The 27,616-nt window shown below is 35.4% G+C and overlaps 3 protein-coding genes across 3 annotated transcripts; 2 read left to right on the top strand and 1 right to left on the bottom strand.

The window, feature by feature from the left end:
- The first annotated feature begins 7,437 nt into the window (after positions 1 to 7,437).
- Positions 7,438 to 8,895, top strand: LOC132316087 (LOB domain-containing protein 41). The gene is made up of 2 exons (XM_059814596.1): positions 7,438 to 7,891; positions 8,085 to 8,895. Exons 1-2 carry the CDS (start codon positions 7,702 to 7,704, stop codon positions 8,720 to 8,722), a joined length of 828 nt encoding a protein of 275 aa, XP_059670579.1. The 5' UTR covers positions 7,438 to 7,701; the 3' UTR covers positions 8,723 to 8,895.
- A 2,899-nt stretch (positions 8,896 to 11,794) lies between these two features.
- On the top strand, positions 11,795 to 24,237 carry LOC132316086 (KH domain-containing protein HEN4-like). The gene is made up of 9 exons (XM_059814595.1): positions 11,795 to 11,958; positions 12,376 to 12,544; positions 14,388 to 15,066; positions 16,638 to 17,111; positions 17,321 to 17,566; positions 17,711 to 17,923; positions 21,556 to 21,611; positions 21,698 to 21,788; positions 23,531 to 24,237. Exons 3-9 carry the CDS (start codon positions 14,401 to 14,403, stop codon positions 23,885 to 23,887), a joined length of 2,103 nt encoding a protein of 700 aa, XP_059670578.1. The 5' UTR covers positions 11,795 to 11,958; positions 12,376 to 12,544; positions 14,388 to 14,400; the 3' UTR covers positions 23,888 to 24,237.
- Positions 24,238 to 25,730: 1,493 nt separating this feature from the next.
- Positions 25,731 to 27,616, bottom strand: LOC132316085 (3-ketoacyl-CoA synthase 6-like). Its single transcript, XM_059814594.1, has one exon. It carries the CDS (start codon positions 27,558 to 27,560, stop codon positions 26,085 to 26,087), a length of 1,476 nt encoding a protein of 491 aa, XP_059670577.1. The 5' UTR covers positions 27,561 to 27,616; the 3' UTR covers positions 25,731 to 26,084.

Below are 27,616 nucleotides of genomic sequence, written 5' to 3'. Positions count from 1 at the left end.
TCATGAAAATAAGACATCCATTGACAGCAAGAAGAAGATGAATCTTGAAATATTCTTCAATGGAAGAGCTTTTAGGTTCAATCAAACTGAGCAGAGTAGCTTTGAGGAGGCCAAACGAAGAGTACCCACTTGCCCAGATCGTCTGCACAACAAGTAGATCACTTTTCTGTTCCTTTTTCACTTTTACATATGTTTTCCTTTATTGACCAAAATACCCTCGTTTTCCTCATTATTGGGTGTTGGAATTGTTGTGTTTTCGGGTAATTAAGTGGGGAAACCGAAGGTATTTTGTGTCTGTTGTTGTAATTTTATATTGAAAATGATCAATCATTTTATTAATATGTATTATTATTGTTACTACCGTAGCTAAAATTGATTCTATAGTGCAATCAATGGAAGTTCTTGTAGTTAGTTACTGTTGGATGCTTATAATGATCCAAGAATATATGTAGATATATAATTAAGGTGTTTGAAGATGCCAAAAACGGCATGGGCTGGGCACGACCCAGACCGCTAGAAGCGGGTCGGATAAGTGGCATTGAGCACCAGGTCTTCACAAGTCAGGCCAGAAATGGAAGATGATGCTGGTGGCCCAATCATAAGAATTAGACCCATGGTAAGACGAGCCCAGAAGGGCAGCCCTGTCCCATGAGCTTTTTGAACGGATGTATTCATGTTCAAGGAGTCTTCCCTGTCCTTAGTTTGCCGAAAAAAGAAAAAGTAAAAAAGAATGGAGCCTTTAAATATGTCTGGGCCAGGGCTGAGGAAGATAGGCAAAGCCCAAATACACATAACCTCCACGAGTAGACTGCATGTTGATCCATCAACATCAATTGTTGAGAGTTGATCTGAACCAAAGGTCCAAAGAGAGATTGTCTTGATTGCTTGTTTATCCCATCAAACACCAATTGGTCCAGCACCCTTTTTGGGAAAACCTTGAACCAATAAAGTTTGGGTTTTTTTTTGTCGGTGTGATCCCAAAGAATTATTTACACTAAACAAAAGTTGAACCATAAATCTCATACTTTATGAGGCATAGGCCCAAAGTGACTTACCAGTCACCCCATTGAAGTTAAACCAAGGTAAATATTGGATTGATTAAATTGATAATTATAATGTTTTGGAGATTTTGAATTTGAAAATTTTCCAATTTTCATGAAATCAATTACTTCATATAAAACTCATGTGACTTTTTATTTTGAAAAATAAAGAAGATATCATTACACTACAATCATTATCATTATCACAAAAAAGAATGTATAAAATTAACAAGCTCAAATCCATAAATATGTGATATTAGGTCTAAGCTAAACCCCATTAGCTAATGTTAGTTCATTAATAGAAGATGTGAGAAAGATACATTGAGTACAAACAATATTTTCTCATTATTTAATTGAACCGGCATTATCAAACCTGCCAACTTTAACCTTAATCATTCGAAACCTAATTTTAAAAATCATACGCATTATCAACCTGCCCAACTTAAACCTTAATCATTCCAAACCTAGTTTTAAAAATCATAAAAAGCACTGGTTGGATTCGGTGGAACTTAGGCTACCACTAGTTTGGCAGCATTTAATTTGGACAGTTTAGGATTGGTTTGAAAAATCCCACCTCTTCAAATAGAAAATGAAAAAGAAAAAAAAAAAATGATTGATTGGAAGAGAAAAATACCAAACCTTTCAAGGTATAGATTAAATATATAATAATCTGGTTAGTACTCAACAATAATTAGGTCTGGTTCTTCTTGTTTGGTTCTGAATTCAACAAAAGACTCCAACCAATGCCAACCGTGCACCAACTTTAAGCTGAAACACTACGAAAAACCCATATCTATGTACAAAATATTCATGCGTGACAAGAAAATGTTTCAATCACGGACTCTTTGAATTCATATATATATATATATATATATATATATATATATATATATAAAAGAGTCCGTGATTGAAATAATTTCTTGCCACATATATAAATTGGTCAAGTGCAGAAAACGCCTTTAAAGTATATTAATAGTGCATATTATACCCCTCACGTGCAAAAAAATACCTCTATAATTTCAATTTGGTGCAAATAGACCACTCTGACAAATTTAAACCCTAAGTTAACTAAATTACCTTTACTGAACCATTTTATAAAATATATAAAAATAAATAATTTTATAAAATGATCGAAATGACACTATTGGAGGATGCCGGCAATGGACAAGTAAAAATAAAAATAAAAGTATAAAAGAAAAGTAAAAATAAAAATAGAAAATAAAATACAAAAATAAAGTTCAAACTAAAAAAAATAAAACTTTTCTAAAATTCGAAAATCAGTGTACACTGATATTGAGAATTTTTTTTTGGTTTAACAATGTTGGTATGAAAAAAAAAAAAAAAAGAATAAAGAAAAAAAAATTAGTAGAAAAGAGTAAACTGGAATCTAAAAAAATTCAAATCCTTGTTCTACAAATTCTTAAAGTTTTTTTTTTAAAAAATATTTAGATATATATATATATATATATAGAAATTTTTTTTCAATATATATATATATATATATATATATATATATATATATATAAAGGGTAATGTGCACATAACACCCCTATATTATAAAATTAGTAACATATATATCTCATTGGGTATTTTCGAAAAAGTAAAAGGGCAAAATAGGCGTTATAGTACTAATTTAGGACGTATTTTTGTCCAATGTGAAAAAATTAAAGGTATTTTTTATATATTTTTTCAAATAAGAATAAAAATACTAAGTGAAGTATACTTTTAAGAATATTTTTTACACTTATCTTATATATATATACCCACACATGTATATTACAATACATAAATAATATATAATTAATGATACAAAATTTGATCTGCTATTCAAATGAATAAAATCTTAGGAGACACATTGTCACTGAAAAATAAAAATGGACTCTCTCTGTGGTCTTTTAAGTATTTTGATCCTTTTACTTCTTGTCGGTTCCTTATTAATTAAGAGATCATTAGAGTGATGTAAACGACGGATTAGGTACACCTCTTGGAGCCACTCGCATGAATTTTTTTCAGAAAAACTATATGCGTCTTGTGGTAGGTTATATGGTTGTAAATGAATCAAACTATTTATGAGCAGCTCGGTCTTGGCGTGGGTTCGTTCATTAAGTAACGATCGATTAATTTCTAAACTCATTTAGTAAACAAGTCGATTTTAAATAATATTAGGCTTGACTCATGTAGGTTGGCGAACATACATTCATATAAGTTCATATATGTCCGTGAATAGATTTGTACAGGTTCATGAATGTAAACTCTTTAAGAGACTTGTATAGATTATATAAGGCCATGACCAAAGAAGAATGATCTCGAACCTAAGTTCAAATCGCGTCAGCTCCAACAACTTTTGATATTAAATAAACTGAGCTAAACTTTTAAAAATAATAAGGAACTGAGGCTCCAGCTTTCCCATCTTGTAGGTAAAAAGTATAATGTTCAAAATAATAAAATAATTTATCATGTGCATTGCCACCATTTAAAAAATTTAGATTTTTTTTTTTTTTTTTTTTGCTAAAATAAATAGTTCAAGGGACTTTTTGCGCGTTAGTATATTAATTATAATAAAGATAGTAAGAATCACAGATGATGAGAATTAAAGATCTGTATCTACCTTCCTTCCAATTCTTAAACCAAAATCTGACTTTCATTCCTCCCACTAGGGCAGTAATTTAATCAAATCCTACAAAACAAAGAAGCAATAAAATATAATAAGTTATTAGATTACTTGGGAAATTAAAAAAAATTGCATGTAATACAAACCTTTATCAACTACTCCTCCAATTTTTTTGTGAGAAGTAGTTTGATTACATTAAAAAAATGGCAAGGGTTGGGCTTACCAATGATAACTATGCTTACATTGTGAGCCACTAATCCAGGAAATAAATAAAAATAAGTTTGAACAACGACCAATGTAAACATTAGAAAGACCACTTGCACATTTAATTATAAAAATAAAAATAACAATCTAAGAGCATTTTGGACCTATATATATATTTTTGGTATGAATCTGATATCAAGAGATAGATTTATACAAAAAAAAAAAATTAGATTATTTATTTTTACCTCCAGCGGTTGTTTTATATTTTTTTTTGTGTAAAAATATATCTTTAATAATAACCAATCACGTGCCATGGACCTCACATAACTTTTATAAGCTTACTTAATATACGATTGACTCTTTAATGGGATGAGAAAGAGGGGGAGAAATGAAATATATTGATATGACTGTGTAAAAAAGTTATGTAAAATACACAATAATTTTATACATTGGTGATGTGACACGGTATATTTTAACAAATTGTTAGAGATAAAAAAAAAATTTAGACATCATGTGTAACCGTATATATTTTATACCAAAAAAAAATAATAATAATAATAAAAACTTTTAACATACTGCTAGATGCTCTGAGCCAATTACATTTACCCCTTCTAGAAAACATTTACCCCCTTCGAGAAAGGTTAAGCCACCACACCTGTTAAAACATTGACTTTTTCAATCAGTATGCGTAAAGTCAATATTTACCGGTTGAGAAGCACTAAAATGCATGTGATATCGAGAGGACGGTGGAGTCACTGTCTTCCAATTCTCAGGGCCGCCAACCTTTTTCCGTGCGTGTGTGTGTATATATATATATATATAATTATGAAATTCAATTAATTTGAAAGATTGGTTAAATTTATAATTTAAAAGATTTAACATGTTGGTGTACTTTCCAGCTTTAATTGAGAGTTTCCTTCAAAAATGAATATATGCCTATACAAATTTTGAAAGAGGAAAAATGATGGTTATGTTCATGGAGGAATAATCATTTCTTTTATTAAAAAATCACTCACTTCCTCCCATGCGTTTTCTAAATAAGATGCATACATAAGAAAGATACATAATTTGATATATATAATTTTATATACATGGTGACTGAAACATTAATAGTTAACAAATATACTAGATCGCGATGAAATCACAGTGGACGTTAATCACAATTTTGACTCTTATTCGTAGAAAAAGAACTGACAACTTCCCAAATAATTAATTACTAATGCCTGTTAGGGGGAGTTTTTTGATTCTAAAATTTCTTTCGACGAATGGACTTTGTAAAATGCATTTATATGAAAATTTCCTTTGCAAATTGATGTTATAATGATGAAAATGCTCTTAGTGTATGTTTAAGAAATATTTTTATTTTACATTTCTTTTTGCTTTAATTTATTTTTTTTAAAGAATAGAACTTTAAGAAAAAATTGAAAAATACACTCCATTAAAGTGATATTGTAATGATAAAAGTGCCCCTAAATAGAAATTTAAGAAAATTTAGGTTTTCTTTTCTTTTTAAAATTTTATTTTATTTTAATTCAAGAAAATCTTAAAAATTGTTTTAGGTATTTTCATTTTCTTGCAGACTCACTATTAAAAAAAATTTAGAAATTCTTTAACAACACTGTGCCGAATGATTTTTTATTTATATTCATTTAATTTTATATTAAGGAAAACTAATGACTTTTTGTAATATATCATATCAAATTGTAACACTAAAACCCAGGGGAAAAAAAAATTGTAACACTAAAACAAGTTAATTTGAGAATGCCAATACCTCCGTTTCATATTAGTTGTCTATTTAAAAAACTTTGACGCGCTACTATTTTTTATTTTTGAGTCATTAAAAATTATTTTTAATTATATTTTTTTATATACTTATTTATATATATATATATATTAGATGTCTACTTCGATAATCTTAATATGGAACGGACTAGTAACTTTTTTTATATATATGTCACATTAACAATTTAACATTATCGTGTAAATATAAATATAAGTTCATATTAAAATTATTAAAGTAGACATCTAATATATATATATATATATAACAATTTAACATTATTGTGTAAGTATTTTATTACGATTAAAAATAATTAAAGGTTGTGGAACTAAATGTTGAATCAGAGAAGATTCTATGTGAAACCGTTGCATTCAAAACAATTGACTGTCAATCAAAATGAAAGAAACGAAAATTTTGCAACTTGGCGTGTGCGTGTCCTGACTTATGGGATAAGATAAGCATGAATGAAATCAAAAAGTATTATTTTATTTATTATATTTGGACGGACTTGTGTGACCCGATGAAACCGGTGGGTCAGAGCCTCTCTCCTTGTGCGCCCACAGGTCTGGATTCAAAACCTGAAACCGGTCACCGGTTTTGTGACGAAGCGGTTTCTGGTTTTTTCCGCGGAACGCAGAGAACACACCACTTCCCGAAAACCAGGAGCTACGCACCTGAGCCCCACGCCACATGGTGGGTGGGACCTCGTTTTCCACGATATGTGGCGATTCGACCGCACTCTGACACCAGACACGTTTCCGCCACGCGCCCCCTCGTTTTTGGACCCGCTTGCATGGATTCCACCTCCCCATGTGTCACCGTCGCCCTCCACCTGTCCCTTTTGGTTTTAAATACCATAATACCCTCAGTTGAACAAGTATGAGTCAGTGTGACTCTATGAAATTGGCTAGTATTGTAATTATCAGCTTCTTGTGAGGTTACTTTGCTATTAATAAAATATGTTGTATTAATATTGAATTCTCGTAATAAATGTGTAATAGTAAATGTATTACTCCGTACATGATAAATATTTACATTACTTGCTACTCCAGTTTTGCATATTCGAATTAAAGTGCATTCCCTGGTCCCATTAATCTTAGGTATATACAAAGTTGGTGACTATTGTATTTCACTGTTCACCTATCTTATGTTTGAACACACGTGTAAAGGGTTGTTTGCAAAAACACTCATATAATATATACATATAAAACATATACCTTCTCATTAAGTTCTCAAAATTCTCTAACGTTTGTTTTTGAATCGAACAAGAGCATCACGTTATTTGACCGTTAATGAAATGATTAAAATATTAAATCATAATTCTTAAAGTAAAATAAAAAAGGTAACAAACTCAGACCATAAGGATCTCGAGGAAATGACGCATTTTGAAGGCGGAATTTATATACAAAATGGGTAAGAACATTTTCGGACTTCAAGGGCATTTTGAATATTTCATACCTGCCACACACAAGATTTTATATCAATACTTTTCTAAATGATCAGTACTGATAAGCCCTTATTGTGAATATTTATAAAGTTTTAATAAATTTGTATATACAAAATAAATAATATAGGTGTTATTTACATGAAAAAGTAAACCATTGGGTATTTTATAAATGGTGAGGTTAGTCCATGAGGATCCGAACTCGAGTAAAAAGTGAGGAGATATGTTTAAGATGGACTGTAATGATTGGGTAGTGAATTCACGCGCTAGGAAGACGAGTGGACTAAGAGCTGTAGAATTTTGAATTTTATAAATCCATAGTGTTACATTCCCAATTCCGAGAATGTGGAAACTGGTTTTCTCATCAAACTCTACCGCTTATTGGGAAACAACTGCGGCCTCAAGTACCCACCAAACAGCGGCCCACTTCCTATATGTGACTATATCTATATATATATATATTTCCATATATATATATTTATAGTATATTATACTAATAACACTATATCTATCTATTCTAATACCTTTACTCGCTACTTAAATAGATCCCAAACCCCCTTTCCTTCTCCTCCCTTCATACTCTCTCTCTCTCTATATATCTACTACTCTCTCTCTAGAAATCATGCGTATGAGCTGTAATGGTTGCAGGGTCCTCCGCAAGGGCTGTAGTGAAAACTGCAGCATCAGACCTTGCCTTCAATGGATCAAAAGCCCAGAATCCCAAGCCCATGCCACCGTCTTCCTCGCCAAGTTCTACGGCCGTGCCGGCCTCATGAACCTCATCAACTCCGGCCCAGAACATCTCCGTCCTGGTTAGTACATACATATAATGCTATTTTGACCTATTTCTCAAAAATGGGACCCACACTTCACTGAATCACACGCTTAAAATTTCATCAATCAACCAGACACATCATACATCGGTTTAAATATAATTATTTTATTAAAAATTAAAATACCCAAAAATTATGTTCTTACAATTTCTTTGTTTTGATTTGATTACAGCAATATTTAGGTCACTACTATACGAGGCATGTGGGCGGATTGTGAACCCGATTTATGGATCGGTCGGGTTGCTTTGGTCCGGGAGTTGGTCGCTTTGTCAGAATGCTGTAGAGGCTGTTTTAAGAGGTGAACCGATTACCCAGATTGCATCCGATTCGGCTGAGTGCAACAATGGGCCACCTCTGAAAGCTTATGACATTCGTCACGTTCCCAAGGATGATAGCCCGGCCGGGTCGAGCGAGCTTCACCGGGTCAGGACTCGGTGCCGGTTTAAGCGGTCGGCGACGAAGACCAAGGTGAACCGGGTTTCGGGTGGGTCGGGTGACGAGATGAACTGTTCCACGAGTCATGAGTCGTCTTTGAGCCACCAGTCCGAGGCGGCTCCGAATGTCGGTGGTGGTGAAAGCCGAGAGACGGAGAGCTTGGGTTCGGCTGAGACGGCTGAGGCTAACGTGTTGCTTGGGGCGGAGCCGGAGTCGGTGCCCGAGCCGACTGACGATGGCGACGTTGAGCTTGAGCTGACCCTTGGATTTAAGTCGTCTTCACGTGGTCCCAAGAAAACCAGACCTTGTGTAGCTCAAGATTCGTCTGACGATGGCGTGTGTAAGATGGAGCTGGGGCTTGATTATCCGGTGTGATCAAGACCACACTAATCATAATCAGAATTAGAGATCAGTTTTGACGGTTCAGATCAACTGCCTTTATTTTTTCTTTTTGGTGTTCGTACTTCTTGTTTTTACCCTTTGTCCATGTATAATTGTGATTACAAATATAGAATAGTAGATATCGGAAGCTGTTTGTTGTCTTGAAATTCTATTTTTTATTTTTTATTTTTATTATTTATTTTTGGATAAATACGTTTTTTTTATACTTAAGAAAGATGTTTGGGTCTATGATCAAAAAAAGAACTCTAGAAATTTGCGACAAAAAGTGTGAAACAATTTAACCAAAAAAAGCAAAGAAAAAAACAGCTCGGTTGTTTGTTTGTTTGTAAAAAATATTTTTTATATTTTTACTTTGTTTTTTTTTACTTTGTCAATGTTTGATAGAGGTCTATTTTTACTTGTTGGTAGAGGTATATATTGAGATCGAGTTTATCATGCGGAGCATTTAAAATATTTAATATTTTACATCCATGGAGTTTTAATTAAAAGTAAAATTATTTACCAATTTTGTTTTTTCCAACCTATATATTGAGGGCATGATGTTTTATTTTTGATTGGTGCGTTAGCTAATTCTGAGAATTTTGTACGGGTTTTCAATTATTTGTAAACAGAAAAAAGTTTCTTTACAAACTAAACATGCCCTTGCATTTTTACACATTGGCTCCACTCCATTAGTCTGAGCATGTTTTGGAAATTTGATTATGCTTAATTATAATTTTTTAGGAATCGTGAAAGTAAAAGAAAAAATTTAGAAAAAAACTTTAAAACATAAATTATTGCGGCGATGCCCGTCTTTATAGTGCCTTTATAGTCCAATGAATTAGTGTCTTCATATTTTTCCAATGAATTAGTGCTTTCATAATTTAGTGAGTTAGTGCACCGGTGGACGCGGGGAGTTGAAGAAAGTATATTTTGTGTTATTTGTATAGAATTATAGATGTATGGATATGGTAAGAAATCTTTTTCTAGTTAAGGTAAAAATATCCTTTAACATAAATGTTACATTCACTTAGAACGTACATATGTATTTCCAATTAAGGAAAAAAAAGATCTTTTACCACCTAAAAACTCATGTAACAGTGAAGGGCCAACCACCAGACAATGAGACACACACATTAATATGTGTATAAATGTGATCAGTCCAATTAGAACTGCCATAGGTCTCGTAGGGCCAATTAGTGTGCACATACTATAATTAATGAGTATTTATTTATTTATTTTTGACAATCTGAGAGCTAATGTTGAAATTTATTTGTAATATATTAATATACGTTGGTGGAATCATTTTTTAATCAAAGAGTGCAGATTCAACTGTTAGACCAAATCTCAATAGTACTAAGAGCACGAAGTAGTTAATATGAATGATGAAAACATGCTATATTTTATTTACACCAAATCTTGATTATGTTTTAATGGATTAACAAGAATAACAATTGTTTGGAACAAAGAGAAAGCCATACAAATATTGCTGATTGTTTTAGAGCTGTTGTGGCCGTGAGCGTGTGCGCTCTTGAATAATCTGACTTAGCAATTGAGGAGAGGAGGAATGACTATCTTTAGTTGGTTTCGACATGTTCGTATTACTTCGATTCTAACGAAAGAATTATGTTAAACATGAAGTGTGTTAGATGAGAAATATAGATGTGAATCATAGGCAAACAACAAAATACCTTCTAAAAATGAAGACATATAATTTTCTCTTCATTAACTTTTGTCAGTAACGCTCGTGAGTAATCTGACTTAGCAATTGAGGAGAGGAGGAATGACTTTCTTAAGTTCGCTTTACTTTGGTTCCGACAGATTCGTATTACTTCGGTTCTAACAAAAGAGTTCTGTTAAGCTTGAAGTGCGTTAGATGGGAGATATGAACGTGAACCACAAGCAAACAACAAAATACCTTTTAAGAATTAAGTTATATAATCTTCTCTTCATTAACTTTTGACAGTAAAATGATGATCAATTACAAGTTTTTGGATGGTACAATATAGAAGGACCTGGTTACATTCTAAAGGGCTTAATAGTGAACCATTGATTACCCATGTAAACCTAGGTGAAGAACTGTAAATTACACCATCAAAGCGAGTAAAGAAGCAATGTAAACCTAGGATTACAAGTTACACTATGGAAAGCATGTATAAGTACTGAAGTGGAGACTTACATAGGAATGTAAAGCTAACTATAGGTGGCGCTGGCTTGGATAGACGTATTGAAAGTGGTTGTGTTGGTGCAGGATGATCTTTTCATAGATAGGTTTTATTTGTAGTGTTTGAGATCCTCGGGTCCTTGGTTGGATGTACCCCACATGGACACCGAGATGGTTTCCATTGTAAAGGCTATTGCAACATGTGAGGTGTTACCATTGGTTTGACATGGGTGTGATCTTTTAGGTTTACCAGGGTTTGGAGTATTGCTTTTTTCAGGTCATTCTGATTAATATGACTTTCTGCTGACGGAACAGAAGTAGGTGGCTCTTTCCGTTGCTAGTCATTTGTTACGTCGAATCCTTACTTCTTGTATACTGTAAGAGTCAGGTTATAGTTAATTATTTTAAAGAATTTATTTTATAGCAGAATCAAATAGTGTCTTTTATTGTACTCAAATTCAACCTATGTAAATTAAAAAAGGGGGAGAAAATTTCAAAAACAAAGTTATTTCATTTAAGTTCCCTAATGTCATGTTTGTGAGCACAAAATTGGTAGTTTGATTTAGAATGAAAGAAAATTTAGATAAAATTTTAAACTACATTTGTTTCAATTTTAAATTCATTAGAGTCTTGAACCCTACCCCACGCGGTTAATTACATGAGTTTAACGTGTCACTGCTCGTGATATTAAGAAGGTTAGCTGCAAAATGGATTATGTAATTTATTGTAAAAGCTGAATACTTTTTTTTTTTTTCCTTTTCTTACCAAAAAACACAGATGAAATAAATAATAGAATTCATTTTTAAGTCTGGATCTTTGATTTAAGTTGCAAAAGTAGGTGTTTTTAGCCCCAAAAAAATGGATATTAAAGGCCCACGTAGAAAACATTTGGACCGACCCATTTTGCTCATTTCCAGCAACTAAAAGAACAAGAAGAAACAAGGCAAAACAAGCCCTACTCTGCACTTTTTAGTTCTCCCTCCGGTCGGAGAGGTTCGGCGATCAGTGTGGTCTCAAGTCTTCATCACTCTCTCTATTCGACTGAAATATCCTTAATTTATCTCCGGTACGTACCCTCTTTATTTGCTGTTAATTTTCCCGAGAAAATCCAATTTTCTCGGAATCATTGCCCTTAAAAAAAAAATAACCTAGTTTTATCGCGAGTTGGATTAACTGATTTCTTCGCCTTTTGTTTTTTTGTTCAAATCTTGCGGAGAATTTGGTAAATTGCGAGTGGAGGGTTCAAGAATAGAGCTCAATGGAGCATTTTTTTTTCAATGTTGCATTGGAATTTCTAAATTCGATTGAATGCACTTGTAGCTTACCTTCCAGGAACGGAGAGACTAGGGTTTTTTTAGTTCAGTGACAGCTGTACTTTCAAAAGCTGAATGTTTTGTTTTCATTCAAAGCAGTTTGATTTTCAGTCACATGTATGTGGGTTTTGTTCTTTTAATGACGCAATTTGTTCTTTTTGTATGTGCAGTGCTATCAGTGAAGAAGGCTGATTGATTGAAAAATTCACCTGATTTTTGTTTTCTTCTGGGATTGATTTTAAACACTAGAATGCTGGTGGAAGTCAAGACTCTAATGATTTACATTTCAAGGCAAGAATAATCTCAGTAGTCTTTGGGAGTAGTGGAATCTTTGAGGAGGTACAGCGATAACTTAGAACTCCAGCAATTTATATTACACACACATTCACACACACACACATATGAATTCCTCCTTTTGGTATTCCAGTTATTTGGCATGCGGAATTGACATGTAAGGTTGACAAATATAATCAATGTTAAAAATGGCTTTTGTTTATGCACTATTTCAGAACGTTCATCAATAGCAAAGTCCCCTTAGATGCCTTCCAATCATCTGGTCGGGTGCCTCCCTTTTCAAATACACACTTGTGGAAACCTTGTGAGGAGTTGGCTCCTTTGACCCATGTGATAATTTCACATTATTCTTATGTAATTGCCAATTTACAAGCTTGTATTAAAGAGGTCGGCTGTAAAAGTTGTACAGCCCCTGTACCTTAGCATTTACTTTAGCGACAAGAAAATAAAAAAAGTAGAAAAAAATAAATAAACGAGGAATGGTAATTGGCAGGGTTACATTTAAGTTGTAACCATTCAAATTGAGGTAGAAATTCTGTTAAAGAGGATATCTGAAGAAGTTGAGAAAGTGCTCTAGTGTGATCGTGCCATGTGAACTAGCTTGATCGCATCATGTGCAGTAGCAAGATCAGCGTGATCTTGTTCCGAACCTTGAGCAAAGTGGCCCTGTGAATTGAGACCATTTAAGTCCACTAAAATTTATATTCAATGGTCCCATGGGATGGCATTGCCCTCTGGATGAATTGTTGTGAATTGTTATCCAGAATCCAATTGTGAGCTTTATATTGCTTTGTCATAAGCCCCCATCCTTAGGGTTCTTGACCATCAAACTTGGAAAATTAATTTTTAAGGTGACGAATCCGTCTCTTGAACCATTTATTTCCAGTGTCAATGTTGCCATAAGTTATTCCAGAGTTTCATTCTGATGCATCTGTTTGTGTTGGTTAATGTTTTTCCTTACAAGTAATCTCAATAACAAAGGAAGTCTCACCACCAGTTGATTGTGTCTTCCCAAGAAGCAAATGGTCCCAACTGGGCATTGTTAACAGCCACCATATTTTCTTGTTTCCACTCCATTGTTGATAAATGTCTGGCTCTCTCATGTTTACGTTGTTCCATGCTGTCGAATGCTTACCATCTACTTGGGTCTCTGATATCAAATACTAGATTCCCAAAGGATCATAACAGAAAGGAAGAATATCAAAACAGTTTGGTCTAATGGGTGATCTTCTACCTAAAGAACTTAATATTTGATTTCTTCACCTATGCTATACAAAATCCACAAACTTATTTAGAAAACCTTCGGTCAGAAACTCAGAACTATTTAAGAATCATGTTTATTTGAAATCAAATTCAAACTAATTATTTATATTGGAAAGGTCAATACCTTTACTTATTTTCTTGTAATCTATATCAAGCTGGGTCCCATCACAGGAAAGGACAATTTATTGGACTAGGTAGGTACCTCACGAGGTTTGGCGACCCCTATATATATATATATATATATATATTTAATTGGGTTACTGCAAAACCGAATCATGAACTCTCAGAAGTGGAGAAGATCAATTCCCTTTGATTTGTACTCATGGGAAAAAACATGTTCAGTGCCATTTGAAAGTTTCACATTACATATAAGCTAATGATTAGATGCATGATTATATTAGCATATTCTTGCCAGGTTGTTGTTAGGGTGCATTTCCTTTTAATTTTATTTATCATATTGATGAAAGTGATAATAAGAAGTACGTCGCTATCAAGCAAAAATGATGTATGCTAATTGTAAAACTTTCTACTTTTTGAACTCAATCGGTCTAGTTTTCCGATGTTATCAAAGCTTGTCAATACTCAGGTTTTGATCCTGTCAAAATGTTTTGTGCTTTTCCGGCAGTTTCTGTGAAGATATGGATGGGAACAGGGGACCATTTTTTAAGAAATTTAGTAACCCCCAATTTAAGAAAAAGGGTGGCAACAAGAGAGGAAAATGGCATAATTCAAGTCATCAACAACCTTACGGAGATTTTGATGCTTCAGACACTGTTTATCGGATACTCTGTAATTCTAGAAAGATTGGTAGTGTTATTGGAAAAGGTGGTGGCATAGTCAAAGCCCTTAGAGAAGAGACAAATGCAAAGATTACTGTTGTAGATTCTGTCCCTGGCTCAGATGAGAGAGTCATAATCATCTACAGTCCTTCTGTGAAAATCTCCGGAAAACACAACAGTGATGAGGATCCAGCCACGGGGAAAGAAGATGATCTCTCGGATCCAGATTGCCCAGTCCAAGATGAAAAAGATCTCATGGAGCCACATTGCCCAGCCCAAGATGCTCTATTAAAAGTTCATGACAGGATTATTGAGGAAGACCTTGTTGGTGATATGGATGATGGATCTGATAACGAAAATGTGGTCACTGCACGCCTTCTTGTTCCAAATAATATGGTAGGATGTCTTCTAGGTAGAAAAGGAGATGTTATTCAGAGATTACGAAGTGAGACTGGTGCTAGCATTCGTGTTCTTCCTGAAGAACATCTTCCTACCTGTGCTATGAACACTGATGAATTGGTTCAGGTAATAATTCTCTTGTCCCTTCTGATGCATTATTTTCTTATTTTGTTGTATGCCTTTTACATCTAAATGAAAAGGTGGACCTGAAAAATGGTAGGTGGTAATATTACTGCAGTTGCATATGTAGTATAGAGTGTTCAGAATGGGCACTTCACTCATTTTACAACCACACATCAAAGGGAAACATGATAATAGCAAGCTTGAAATGCTGTACATGTTTGCTTAATGCATCTTCATTCGTACATGTTGTAGACATCCCGTACCTATAGCCGTCTGTTGTTGGTGTGTTGCATATCGCACAGGGAGACTTCACGCATCCAAAAGAGTGGATGTAGCATAGTTCTTTGGAGAAAACTTTTTATAATTTAGGACCAAGACTACACTGTTTAATTTTTCTTTCGCTCCAGTAAAGACAAAAATTTGTATCCCTCCATTATTTAGTAGGATTTCCAAGATGCGTTGTTTCTTCTTGTAATGTTCATTAATTCCAATAATTTGGACTACCTTCCAGTCCTTCCCTTTTGGCCATAAAATTTCCTTGAAAGTTGAAACTGTCTTCTTGACAAGATTTAAGTTAAAACTGGTTATATAATCTTCATGTAGATTGTTCTTTATCATCAGTTTCAAATCTGTGTGCTAGATCAATTTTCTTTGTTTTTTTACTGTAGCCCCCCCCCCCCCCCCCCTTCCTTTCTCTCCAATTATATATATATATATAGGAGTAATATTAAAGATAAAAGAACTTATAACTCCCAAATGCCAAACAATGTTCTATAAATAGGAAATAGTATATACAATCAAAGTTAGTTTCTATGATTGCTTTTGGAAATGTTCTTTTGGGTAGTCTTTTTTTGAGGGGTTGCTCTATGTGCACATGTATATGAAATGCACTGATCCAAAATGTGTGTTTTCTTTAAAATTCATTTGTCTGAGTCCTAGAACAGAGCTGGACATGTCTAAAGATCCTACCCTGGTATTACCTTTTGTCTTTATCTCATTCCTCCTAAAAGTTCTCAAATAGAGTATTGCATAGCTAATGTATACATAACTTGTAGTAAGAGTTCTATCAACTTATTGGTGTACCTTCTAGAAGGTTGGTTAGGGAATTCCACTTCTCAAGTGAGTAAGAGGGGTTTTGTATGAGTTATTTGAATAGACAACAAGAAAAAGTGAAGTTGAGAGAACGACAAGGTTTCCTCTTAGTTTTTCTGTGTATCAACAGTTGATAGACATCATTTCATCTCCGAGTTTCTTCTCCGTTTTGCTATATTCTCAGGAATTTGAGGCTTTGGTCTCTACAAGACTTCATGCCTTGACAAGCTTTTCAATCTTCTGGATTTAGTTTTTTTCCATCTCTATAGCTTTTGAGAGTGAAATTTCTTTATATCTCTTTGTCTTTTTTTCACTTTCTGTGATTGTTCCTTGTTTATGCACAAATCCTTTAGTGTAGTGTAGTTACTTGTTAGTGATTAATTTGTTAGCAGAGTCATAGTTTGGGAGACTGATTTGCACAGCTCCGTTGAGACCTTGTAGTCCCAAGACAAAGATCTCTAATATTGGCATGCTATTTACAGATATCGGGAAAACCAGCAGTGGCAAAGAGGGCTCTCTACGAAGTGTCCACTCTGTTGCATCAGAATCCACGCAAGGACAAAACTCCTTTCAGTTTCCCTATGCCCTATAAGGGCCAAGGTTTTCATCCTCCTGGTCCTATCATGCCAAATATGCACCCTCCAGGAAATCCAATGTGGTCTCAGCGGAATCCTAATCCCCGTGGTATACCACCAATACCATGGACTGGGGGAAACGGGGACCGTTCTCCCGGATTTGGGCGAGCTGGTTATAATAGTGTTCCTGATGCACACAGTGGGGAAGCTCCAAGTGAGTTCTCTATGAAAATTTTGTGCCCTGCTGGGAAAATTGGTGGAGTAATTGGCAAGGGAGGCTTTAATGTAAAACAGTTGCAGCTGGAGACAGGAGCTAGTATTCATGCTGAGGATCTTTCAGCAGAATCGGAGGAACATGTGATTCGGGTGTCTTCTTTTGAGGTCAGCCTTCATCCTTTCTCTTCTTTCTTTCTTTTTTAATTTATAAATTTGGATACATTTTTAGGACACATTGCTATCTTATACTTGATTTGATTAAAATAAGCATTTCTCATCTGGACAAGCTTTTTTATGTTGACTGTCTCAAGATTCGTACAGGCTTTAGCTTATCAATACAACGGTGTTAAATTACTGTACTGATGTCGTTTCAGGCAATGTGGAACCAAAGATCACAAACTATTGAAGCCATTCTTCAGCTTCAAAACATAACAAGTGAATACTCTGAAAAAGGAATTATTACTACTAGACTTCTTGTTCCATCAAGTAAGGTTGGCTGCATTCTTGGACAAGGAGGTCAGGTTATCAATGAGATGAGGAGGAGAACCCAGGCGGACATAAGAGTCTACTCCAAGGAGGATAAGCCTAAGTGTGCAGCGGAAGATGAAGAACTTGTGCAGGTGAGGTGGTCGCAACATGTGAATTTAACAATAATTTCTATATGCCTTTCTTTAATAAGGCTGATTTCTTCTGATGCATACTTGCATTGATTTTTCCATAAAAAGATTTATGATCTAAACAGATCATTATTTTTGATATTTCAGATATCTGGTAACTTTGGTATTGCTAAAGATGCTCTGGCAGAGATTGCATCAAGACTTAGATCAAGATGTCTGCGAGATGCAAATGCTGGACCAAGACCTGGTCCTGATAGGCCAGTTCAAAATTTTGGGCATGCAGAAAGGTTACCTGGTGGAGGGCAACATCCATCTGGCACCATAAGAGCTGGCAGCTCCAGTGGATACGAACTTGAAAGGGTACATTCTACTAAAATCTCCATTTGACAAGCTTATGATATTTCCACTCCAAAGGTCATAATTGAGTCTTTGATCAGTATTTGTTTTTATGATAAAAGGCATCTACCCATTGCCGGTCCCACCTATGCGGGATGCCAATAGTGGAAGACCGGAGTAGACATAACCTTACGCATTATTTTTGCATTAAGTGGCTCCTCTGAGACTCAAACTAGCACCCTCATGCTTACAAACAACAAATTTTTTTTTTTTTTTTTTTTTTTCATAATAATTCCAAAAATTATTCTTGGTTGAACTGTGGCCAAACAACGTTATCTAAATCTGTTGTAATCCTAGATCATGTTCATCATGGTGGTTAGTTTTGAGCATATATAAAAGATAGTATCTTTTTCATCATTTGGCTATTTAACAATACCATGATAATATAAAGAATATAATGATATGGCAACAGTGTAAAAATTCATAAACAATTTATAGTGGAAAGTAGGAAACAAATAATAGTGTATAATTTTTTAGAAGAGAATATAGTGTGATCTTTAGCTTTATGTGTTGATTTCTTGTTTTCTCATAATCTTTATATGAGTCCTTTCTCTCTGTTTATTCTTTTTGCCCCTATTCTTCTCCTTTGGATTGGATTATATATATATATATATATATATATATATATATATTTCTATATATAGATATTGAATGATATAAGGCAAAAACTTGGGAAAGGAATGCATGATCCTAGAGATGGGAATTGCTTCAAGAAAACCATTGACATTTGGGTTAATTTGCTCCAAGGTTCCTCCAATTATTTTGAATATATATATATATATATATATATATGAGATAAGCATGGTTCGCAGTAGATGACGCGGTGTAACGGACTCGGCCAGAATCAGTGTAACGTAACTGGATTGGTTATCGTGGTCATGAATTTTTTGGAACCTCACACATATGTGTCAAAATGCACCGATACGCCACTTTTTGTTACATAATTCTATAAAAATGGATTTTAGTGACTTTTATTGAATTTTTGAAAACTATTTAGCGCAAGTAGTGATCTTTTGGTTTAGTAATTATACTGTTTACTAAATTAATGAATAAAAAAAATTAAGAAGGAGATGTCCATGTGGCTGACCCTGTTTGTACGGGATAAAGTCAAGGATGGTGACGATAAATCTATTTACATGATTTATTATCATATAAATTGATTATATATAATTTTATGTTTAATTATATAAAAGATTTTAAACATTACAAGTTTATACAATTTTATAGAGATGCACAGTTCATAAGATACAAGAAATATAATAATTGTGCACATAATAACAAAAGCAGTAAGGGGCGTGTTGGTTAATGCTCCACTTGATAGTTCCTACCTGGTCCCAACTTCGACCCCTTCTCCTTGCACTTCAACCTTTTTAAGCAAATACTTTCTTCAATGACTTGAGATCTGTATTTGGATCCGAACTGGTGCGGAACGGACCAATTATGCAAAAATGCACCGGCTCGTCTACGGTACTGGCTGATTCATTGCGAACCAGCCAGTTCCGACGTGAGTTTGAAATCCCATTGATATATCGGTGGGACTCAAACTCGGCACCTGCCAAGCCCATTGCTAACCGGCCGGTTTGGCGAACCATGATGTAAGACGAGCTCTTTCAATCACTTTCGATTTTTTTCCTTTTCAAAACCTTCCATATGCAATGCTATATATAGGACCACTAAGGACATTAAATATATTTTAATTTAAATCTAAATTTAAAGAAGAAACTAAATGACTCCTAAAATTTATAAACATTATAGGCACTCAAACTAAAAAAATTGAAGTTCTAAACACATCAAGCACAAAGATCTTTTTTAAAGTCACCATGGATTTGCACCCAAAATCGGATAATCATGTTTGGTAAGAGAACAGAAAATTTCATATGGTGCACTTAAACCACAATCCTTTTTTGTGAATTTAATGCTTTAAAAAAAGATTTTTCCTTGATTGGTTAAGCTAAAAGTTATGGTGCAGATGTGGTCATCATATGCTGACATCGACATGGTGATAAAATGTGCCTTAATTCAGTGACTTTATTAAGCTGTAATTTAGATTTAGGGGGGGGGGGGGGGGGGGTGGCGCGTGGCTTGTGTAAAGTCAGCTCTAACTTATTTGAAAATATCATAGAGCATGTTGTTGGATATAATATAATTAGCTTATATAAGCTTCATAATAACTTCAAAAGGAAGAGATGTGTAACCTGTTCTGAAACGTGTTTCAAAGAACTTCGTGCTCTAGAACTATCCTATATTTTAATGTGTGAATGATCCGCAGATTATTTAATTTATCGAAAATCCAATCAATACCATGTTAGTCTCCTTGATGTGTTTGCAGAGAAATGGATTCAAGCCTACTCTGGATCCCACTCTAAACGTCACTCCTGTACATGATTGACGGGAATAATTCTTGGTCGTAAACCCCAGTTTGTGCTTAAGATGCCACCCAGCCTGGTAATAGGGCCTCCTGAATGTTGTTCCAGAGACATGGGTTCAAGTCTCCTAGAATTTTCTTCAGTGGGTGGGATAGGTGAGTCAGGGTAGTGTAGGGAGAGTCGGGGGCAATTTATCGGAATCAAAACTGAAAACTTAGTACTTCATCTGGCTTTCTTAGAAAAACCCAGCAGGGTGCTAGGGTTGTCCCACCGCTGCCACCTCACCACCACCTCTTCCACTGCTGCCAGGACAAACCACCATTGATTTGAGCACAAACATCAATTGTGGTTTATATTTAATTAAAGGGGTGTGGTGAACCAATGCATTACTTTAAAATGGCTGGACTCATCCTTAATTGTATGAATCTCTTACGTGTCGTTCGGTAGGAAGGAAGAAAATTTGACCGAAGGGAGAGAATAAGGGATGAATGAGACATCCCTAGAGAAAAAATTATGTTCTTCCCTCTTTTGTTTTGTTGGATGGAAGAGAAGAGAAGAAATTGACAATTTACTTTAATTGGTAGGATAAAAGGAAAGAGAGATTTTTAAGTTGTTTTTACCATTAAACCCATTACTTATTTTATTTGTGGGATTTATTAAATATTTATGAAAGATGATACAGTAATTTAAAACTTTTATAATAGGCCCACTTGTCTGCTCTCCTCTCTTCCGTCCATATTTGGACGGATGAAAATTTGTGAAGGAGGAAGGATGACTCATCCATCCTATTATCCTTTCTTTCCTTATGTCATCTCTACCGAACGAAGGAAGTTTGTTCTTTCCTTCCACTCCTCTTCATTCCTTCCTACCTAACAAAGCATTACTAATTATGAACTAAGCAAGTTTTATGTCTAATTTAAAATTGTAATCTCAAGCTTGTTGCTTATATTTGTAGTGCATAGATGCATTGTTATCACAATCATGACATTGAGAACACCATATGAGCTTGTATATTGTTAAATAGAACATTTTTATTTATCCTTAACTCAGAGGACACATCTTTTGAGTAAGTAGAGACTGGTTTGGACATTTTACCTGATAATGTTGTGTTATAGATGCATTATTCTAACACATGAACAAGTTGCTTACTCATTTTCATCTTAAATTCGATGATTCTGAAAATATGCCCATCCCATGTTACTAAAAAATATTGTTGGTGCTGTGATAAAGGGTGGTAGATACGGATACGGACCTTCGAGTTATCCAGTTCCTCCAAGTGGTACCGGGTAGGAGCTACTTCTCTTCAGTGTATTAGCATTTTTATTTCTTGGATTAGTGTAATTGAGAGGATCAAGATCTTTTCTTGTTCCAGATACCCAAACGTCAACAGCTCTATGGAGATGAAATTTCTGAACAACGCTGTACGTCCTGTTGTTGGAACGGGAAGGAGCAACATTGGTGAGGTCAGTATTTATTACAATTTTATGGTTTAATTTGACTTCACTAAGATATTTTATTTGGTCTCTTCTACAGTATAGTTTGTGTGATGAGAATGTAGACTTGAAAAACTTGATGATTGTATTTTTCTGTAACTGCTTGCATTCTAAGTACCCATGGTTGCCTGGAATTATCTCACTGGATTCACTGGAAAACACCTCTTTGAACCACCAAGCCTTAAACTCTATTGGTTTCTCCTCCTCCCACATGGGAGGTTGAGGGTTCAAGTTTCCATTGGGATAATAATCATGTGTTTGTGTGTGTGTGTGTGAGAGAGAGAGAGAGAGAGAGAGAGAGTGCCTATAGTACCAGGACTGGGGTACGCGTCAGGTGCACATATGCATGTATGTATCTGAGTATGTATCAAATCCTTGAATACAAGGATACAACGACAGTGCTAAATAGTCATCTTATTTAATACATTTCTTTTATTTTTTGTAGTGAAATAATGTTTCAATGACATGTAATGTTCAAAATAAATGTTTTAACTCATTTTGAAGTAATTATATAACAGATTGAATGATTAGATATGCTTTTTAGGTGCATATTCAACCAAATGTGTTGGACACATTTCCCATACCCTTGATTGAGTGTTGTACACATGCTTTTGAAGATTTCCATGCAACATAGGTGTGGGTTTAATGTGAATCTCTTACCTCCCACTACAAACAAACAAACAAACAAACAAAAAGGCAAAAAAAGAAGAAGAAAGAATAAACTTCCAAAAGGTGGAGGGTTTACTTGTGGAATATTAGGGGAAAGTCATTTTTGAAACTTTGGGAACTCAGTTTTTGCAAACTTTTTGGAACCTTATGGGTAGTTTTCAGATAATACTGGAAAAGACTTGGGAAATCCCCAGGGGGAGTGATGAGAAAAATGTTTCCCATGTCATTATGTGATCACTGGAAAATATTGCTGGAGCCACTAAGTTTGGTGCCACATATCTTCTCTCTCTCTCTCTTAACAAATCCCTGATTTCACGCCTTCCTCTTTAAATGTCACCAACAATTAACTATATAATTACAATGGTACTACAGTGGCTTTTGACATGTTATAATAAAGATCTAGGTAGAAGATGCCTGAATTCGCCATTGCTTTTTAGTGTTTCAATTAAGTCTGGAATTTTCTGAAACTACTTGCTTTTATGTTTTTTTAAGATTCCACCATTTATGTTTGTGACAAGTATGAAAAAAAGGGTTTATTACTGAAATTCCCCTGAACAATAAACATTTTGCACCTTGCCCCAAGAATACAATTAACTCTGATAAATATTAAAAGTTTGCAAATAAGAATGATTCTGTTCCTTTTACTTATCTTTAAAAAAAGAAGAAAGAAAAAAAAGAAATAGGGAGCAAAATTTTTTATTTTATTTTATTTAATATTTAGCCCATACTTGCACTATTCATTATTTGAACTATCACAACTGGCCTTGAAGACTTAAGGAACAAAATCATTCTTCCTCTCTCTCTCTCTCTTTCTTCTTCTTTTAAGGATAAGTAAAAAGGAACAGAATCGTTCTTATTGCCTTTACTTCAAGTCGAATGGCATAAATGAGGACTTCCTTTAGAATATTATGTAGTAGTATGTTACAGTGTTTTCAGTTTCAATTTTCAATATCATTGCAGTTGCCGTCAATATTTACAGCTTTTAATTGTGGAAGAATAAGCAAAGACGTGTACGGATTGCTAAATTCCTTCCTTTCATACAGATTGCTGGGACTAGGGTGAAGCTTCAAGATCCTCAATCTGGTAATTCTGAATGCATTGTTGAGATCCGTGGGTCATCTGAGCGTTTGAATGCCGCTCATAGTATCCTTCAGTCCTACACCGCTTCTGCCGGACAAAACGTCAATCCTATACAAAGCTCCTATGAATACGCCGATGATCAGCGAAGCACATACCCAAACATTAATACACAGCAACAAGCCCCTTACCAGAACATCAATACACAGCAACAAGCCCCTTACCAGAACATCAATACACAGCAGCAAGGCCCTTACCAGAGCATCTATGCTCAACATGCTCCCTACCAGCACATTAGTTCGCAAGGTTCGTATCCATACTGACTCTAGATTTGGGTATCTTTGTAGCATAATGTGCTCAAGTGTTTCCTTATTTGATAAATGTTGTCGGCGTATCACCACATTAACCGGATGCTTTGAGGTAGTTTTTGAATACTTGAGCTTCTCCTATTGGGAGATCATACATGTCCTGTATTTTAATGGTGTATGGGCTTCAGAAATACCCCTCAGTATATTCTGATTCCTGTATGAGAAAATCGAACATTTGATTATCAGTTATTGTATTTAGATTAGTTATATCTGCTTTAGGGGTGGAACAATGAAAATGAATTGATTCTAAGCAAAGTCCTTCCATTTTATTTAAATAGAGTTTGAATTAGCTATATCATTTTGTATTTCGTTGCATTTTAAGTGGGCTTATTTCACTCCATGCTTGATAGAAGTTCATGAATTTGTGCTATGATTTCACCTAACAAAAAACTATATAGTGGGTGGTTGTAACGGTTTGGGTGCTTGCCCTCTAATTCAAAAGTTTAAGTTGTTAGGTAGTGCTGCAAATCCACCCATATATATCCATTAACTTTTTCATCTGAATCTGATGTGGGATGAGACACTCTAACATTCTCTCCCACCTGAACTTTCAACATCTTTGTTGCAGTCGGACCATCCTGCCTACTTGGGTGGGTCACATCGGACCACCCTGCATACTTAAGTGGGGCTCGGAGTAACCACTTAACGTGACATCGGATTAAGAAATGACCCTGGTTCTGATATTAATTGTAATGGGTTGACATTTGACCTCTAACTCAAAAACTAAGTTGTTAGGTAGTGATGTATACCTACCACACTTCGTCTCTCTCTATATATATGTTTGATGAGACCCTCGCCAATAGTCATTTTGTATTAGTTGCATTTGAAATGGGCTTATTTCACTTCATGCTTGATATGATTTCATGAATTTATGCTATGATTTCACATAACAAAAATCTATTTAAAGGGTGGTTGTAATGGTCAGTTGCTTGCCTTCTAATTTAAAAACTAAGTTGTTGGGTAGCGTTGCATGCCTAGTAACTTTCCCATCTCCATCCGGATCCGACACTTTCGTTACGGTCGGATCATCCTGCGTACTTCGGTGGGGCGCGTCGGACCACCCTGCCTATCAGGTAGGGCTTAGACTCCTTTTAACGGGCGCTTGGCGTGACATTGAATCAATGACTGAGTTTGGTTCTGATATCAACTATAATAGGTTAACGCTTTTCATTTTATTTAAAAACTTAAGCTGTTGAATAATATTGCATACTTAGTTAACACTTATTAACTTACCCATCTAAATCTGCCAGTGTGATGAAACCCTCTACTAGAGGTCATGAATTTATGCTAAGATTCCACCAATCAACCTGTGGTCACGTGGGTGTCACAAAATTTAAAATTACAGAAGAACTGTTCCACTCTCAAATTTTCAGTTCATTTCACCAAGTACAATTTTCCTTTCCAAAATGAAGCAATTTTTACTTCTATATACACACAAACTAAATGAAACTATGTATATTAATCGATCTAACGAAACACCATATAGAAATGGTCCCACTAACATTCATATAGTGGACATCCATATACAGCTGCAATTAATGGTTCTAGTTCTTTTTACCTGTTTGGTAATGTGGTCCCATCAACTCAAATATTCTTATGTTTGTGTGGTCTCCCACTTATTAATATGTTTGTCAAAAGAAAAAAAAACTATTTAATATGCATGTTACTATTTTGTTGTAACCAAACATAGTGTGTAGCTGAAGAAGGGCAAGTTAAACCAACACCTCACTAGGTGTGTTGTACGTAGAGGCAATAAATGTTACGGAGAATAAATTTATAGAGATGACATTTCAAAATATGTTATAAAATACTAGTAACTCATTAAAATACTAAATGCATGGGTATCTAAGTAATTACAGCTTTATTTATTACACATCAGATAATCTCACCATATTGGAAACTAAATGCCATTCAGAATCTTTACAACACAATACATACTAGGACCACTCTCTGATTGCAACCAAGCCAAGAATTAATGCTACCAGTGGTCATTGTAGCATCCTCCAGTAACTGATTTCCCTATCCTCCCCTTCAATATATATATATGTATGTATGTATGTATCGTCAAATACCTATGTATGGGAAAGTTAGGGTGGTCAAATTTTCCCACTATCCAAACAACAACAACAATGAAGCATAGCTGGTGAAATGACTAGAGCTTCACAATCTCTGGGATGGGCACTGGGTACCTATCAATACAGTCATGCCAAGGCCCATCAGTGGGTGTCTTAATGGTGCGATTACACATCCAAACTGCACTGTTACACTTGAAACCACTCCCAAAACCAATCTGCCAAACCCAATCACCTTTCTTCATCCTACCTTTGGCCTCAATGTAGCTCAGCTCATACCACAGTGAAGAAGATGAAGTGTTCCCAAACCTATGCAACGTCATCCTCGACGCCTCCACGTGCTCCCCCGACAGCTGCAGCCTCTTCTGCAGCTCGTCGATCACCGCCCGCCCGCCCGCATGGATGCAGAAGTGTTCAAACGCTTGCTTGAAGTCAGGAATGTAGGGTTTCCACTTAGGGTTAAAGATTTCCCGGCCGATGAGTGTGAAGAGGAAGTGGAGTTGCTCCGAAGCAGGAAGGACTAGTGGCCCAATTGTGGTGATATTCGACTTCAATGCCTCACCAGCTATAACCATTAGGTCTTTAGACAATGAAATGCCAACTTTTCCTTCCCTGTCTTCATCCTCGAACACACACCTATAGGCCTTGTCATCTGACCCTTTATTGGTCCGAACCACATGGACTAACCGGTGCTTGGCTCGCCTCCGTTCACCCCTCTTGTTTGACAAGAGGATGGCGGCGCCACCCATCCGAAACAAGCAATTTGGAAGCAACATAGCTCTCTCCTTTCCTTGATAATAGTTGGGTGTGATGATTTCAGTACTAACAACAAGTGCATTCGAATTTGGATGGATTTGAAGCAAGTGTCTAGCTAAATCAATTGATATCAACCCTGCACTACAGCCCATACCGGACAAATTATAGCTCTTTATATTGCTTCTGAGCTTGTACTTGTTCACCACCATAGCAGACAAAGATGGCGTTGGTGAAAAGAGACTGCAGTTCACAATGAGAATGTCGATTTCTCTCGGCTTAAGACCGGTCTCTGTCATCAATGAATCGATGGCATTGAAGATGACAACCTCGGCTTCGCCTCTAGCTGCTTGCATAGTAGGGTTTGGAGGGATGTAGTGAATGGCAGGAGGGAGGCAAGTCTCTTCTCCGAGGCCGGACCTCTCAAGAATTCGCATTTGGAAGTCTACGCTTTTCGGGTTGTTTTTAAGGATCAGTCTTGAGTGTTCCATGAAGGTGGCAAATGGGACTCGGCATGTCACCGGTGGCTTGTAGCAAGCGTAGTCGATGAGGTAGACCGCGCGGGGCTTGGACATGAAGTAGAGGGTGGCGAGGAAGATGAGAAGGAAAGAGGAGGAGAGGACATGGAGGGGATTGAATTGGAGGGAGAGAAAGGAGTTGAGGATTTGTTGGTGGTGGATGAGAGTGGAGATGATGATGGGAGTGAGCAAGAAGGTGAGGATGTGGTTGATGAGGTATTGATAGCCAAGTTTAAAATACTTGAGTTTCATAGAGCTGGAGAAGTTTGGTAATGTTTGTGGCATTAATTTTTAGAGAGAGAGAGTGGGGGTTTGAGAGAGAGAGAGGAAGAGGAAAGGAG

This window comes from Cornus florida, unplaced genomic scaffold (assembly GCF_030987335.1).
Source record: "Cornus florida cultivar Cherokee Brave unplaced genomic scaffold, ASM3098733v1 CherokeeBrave_3.0.0_Hap2_Chr07, whole genome shotgun sequence".
Lineage (NCBI taxonomy): Eukaryota > Viridiplantae > Streptophyta > Magnoliopsida > Cornales > Cornaceae > Cornus > Cornus florida.
This window is presented reverse-complemented; position numbering and strand designations above follow the sequence as displayed.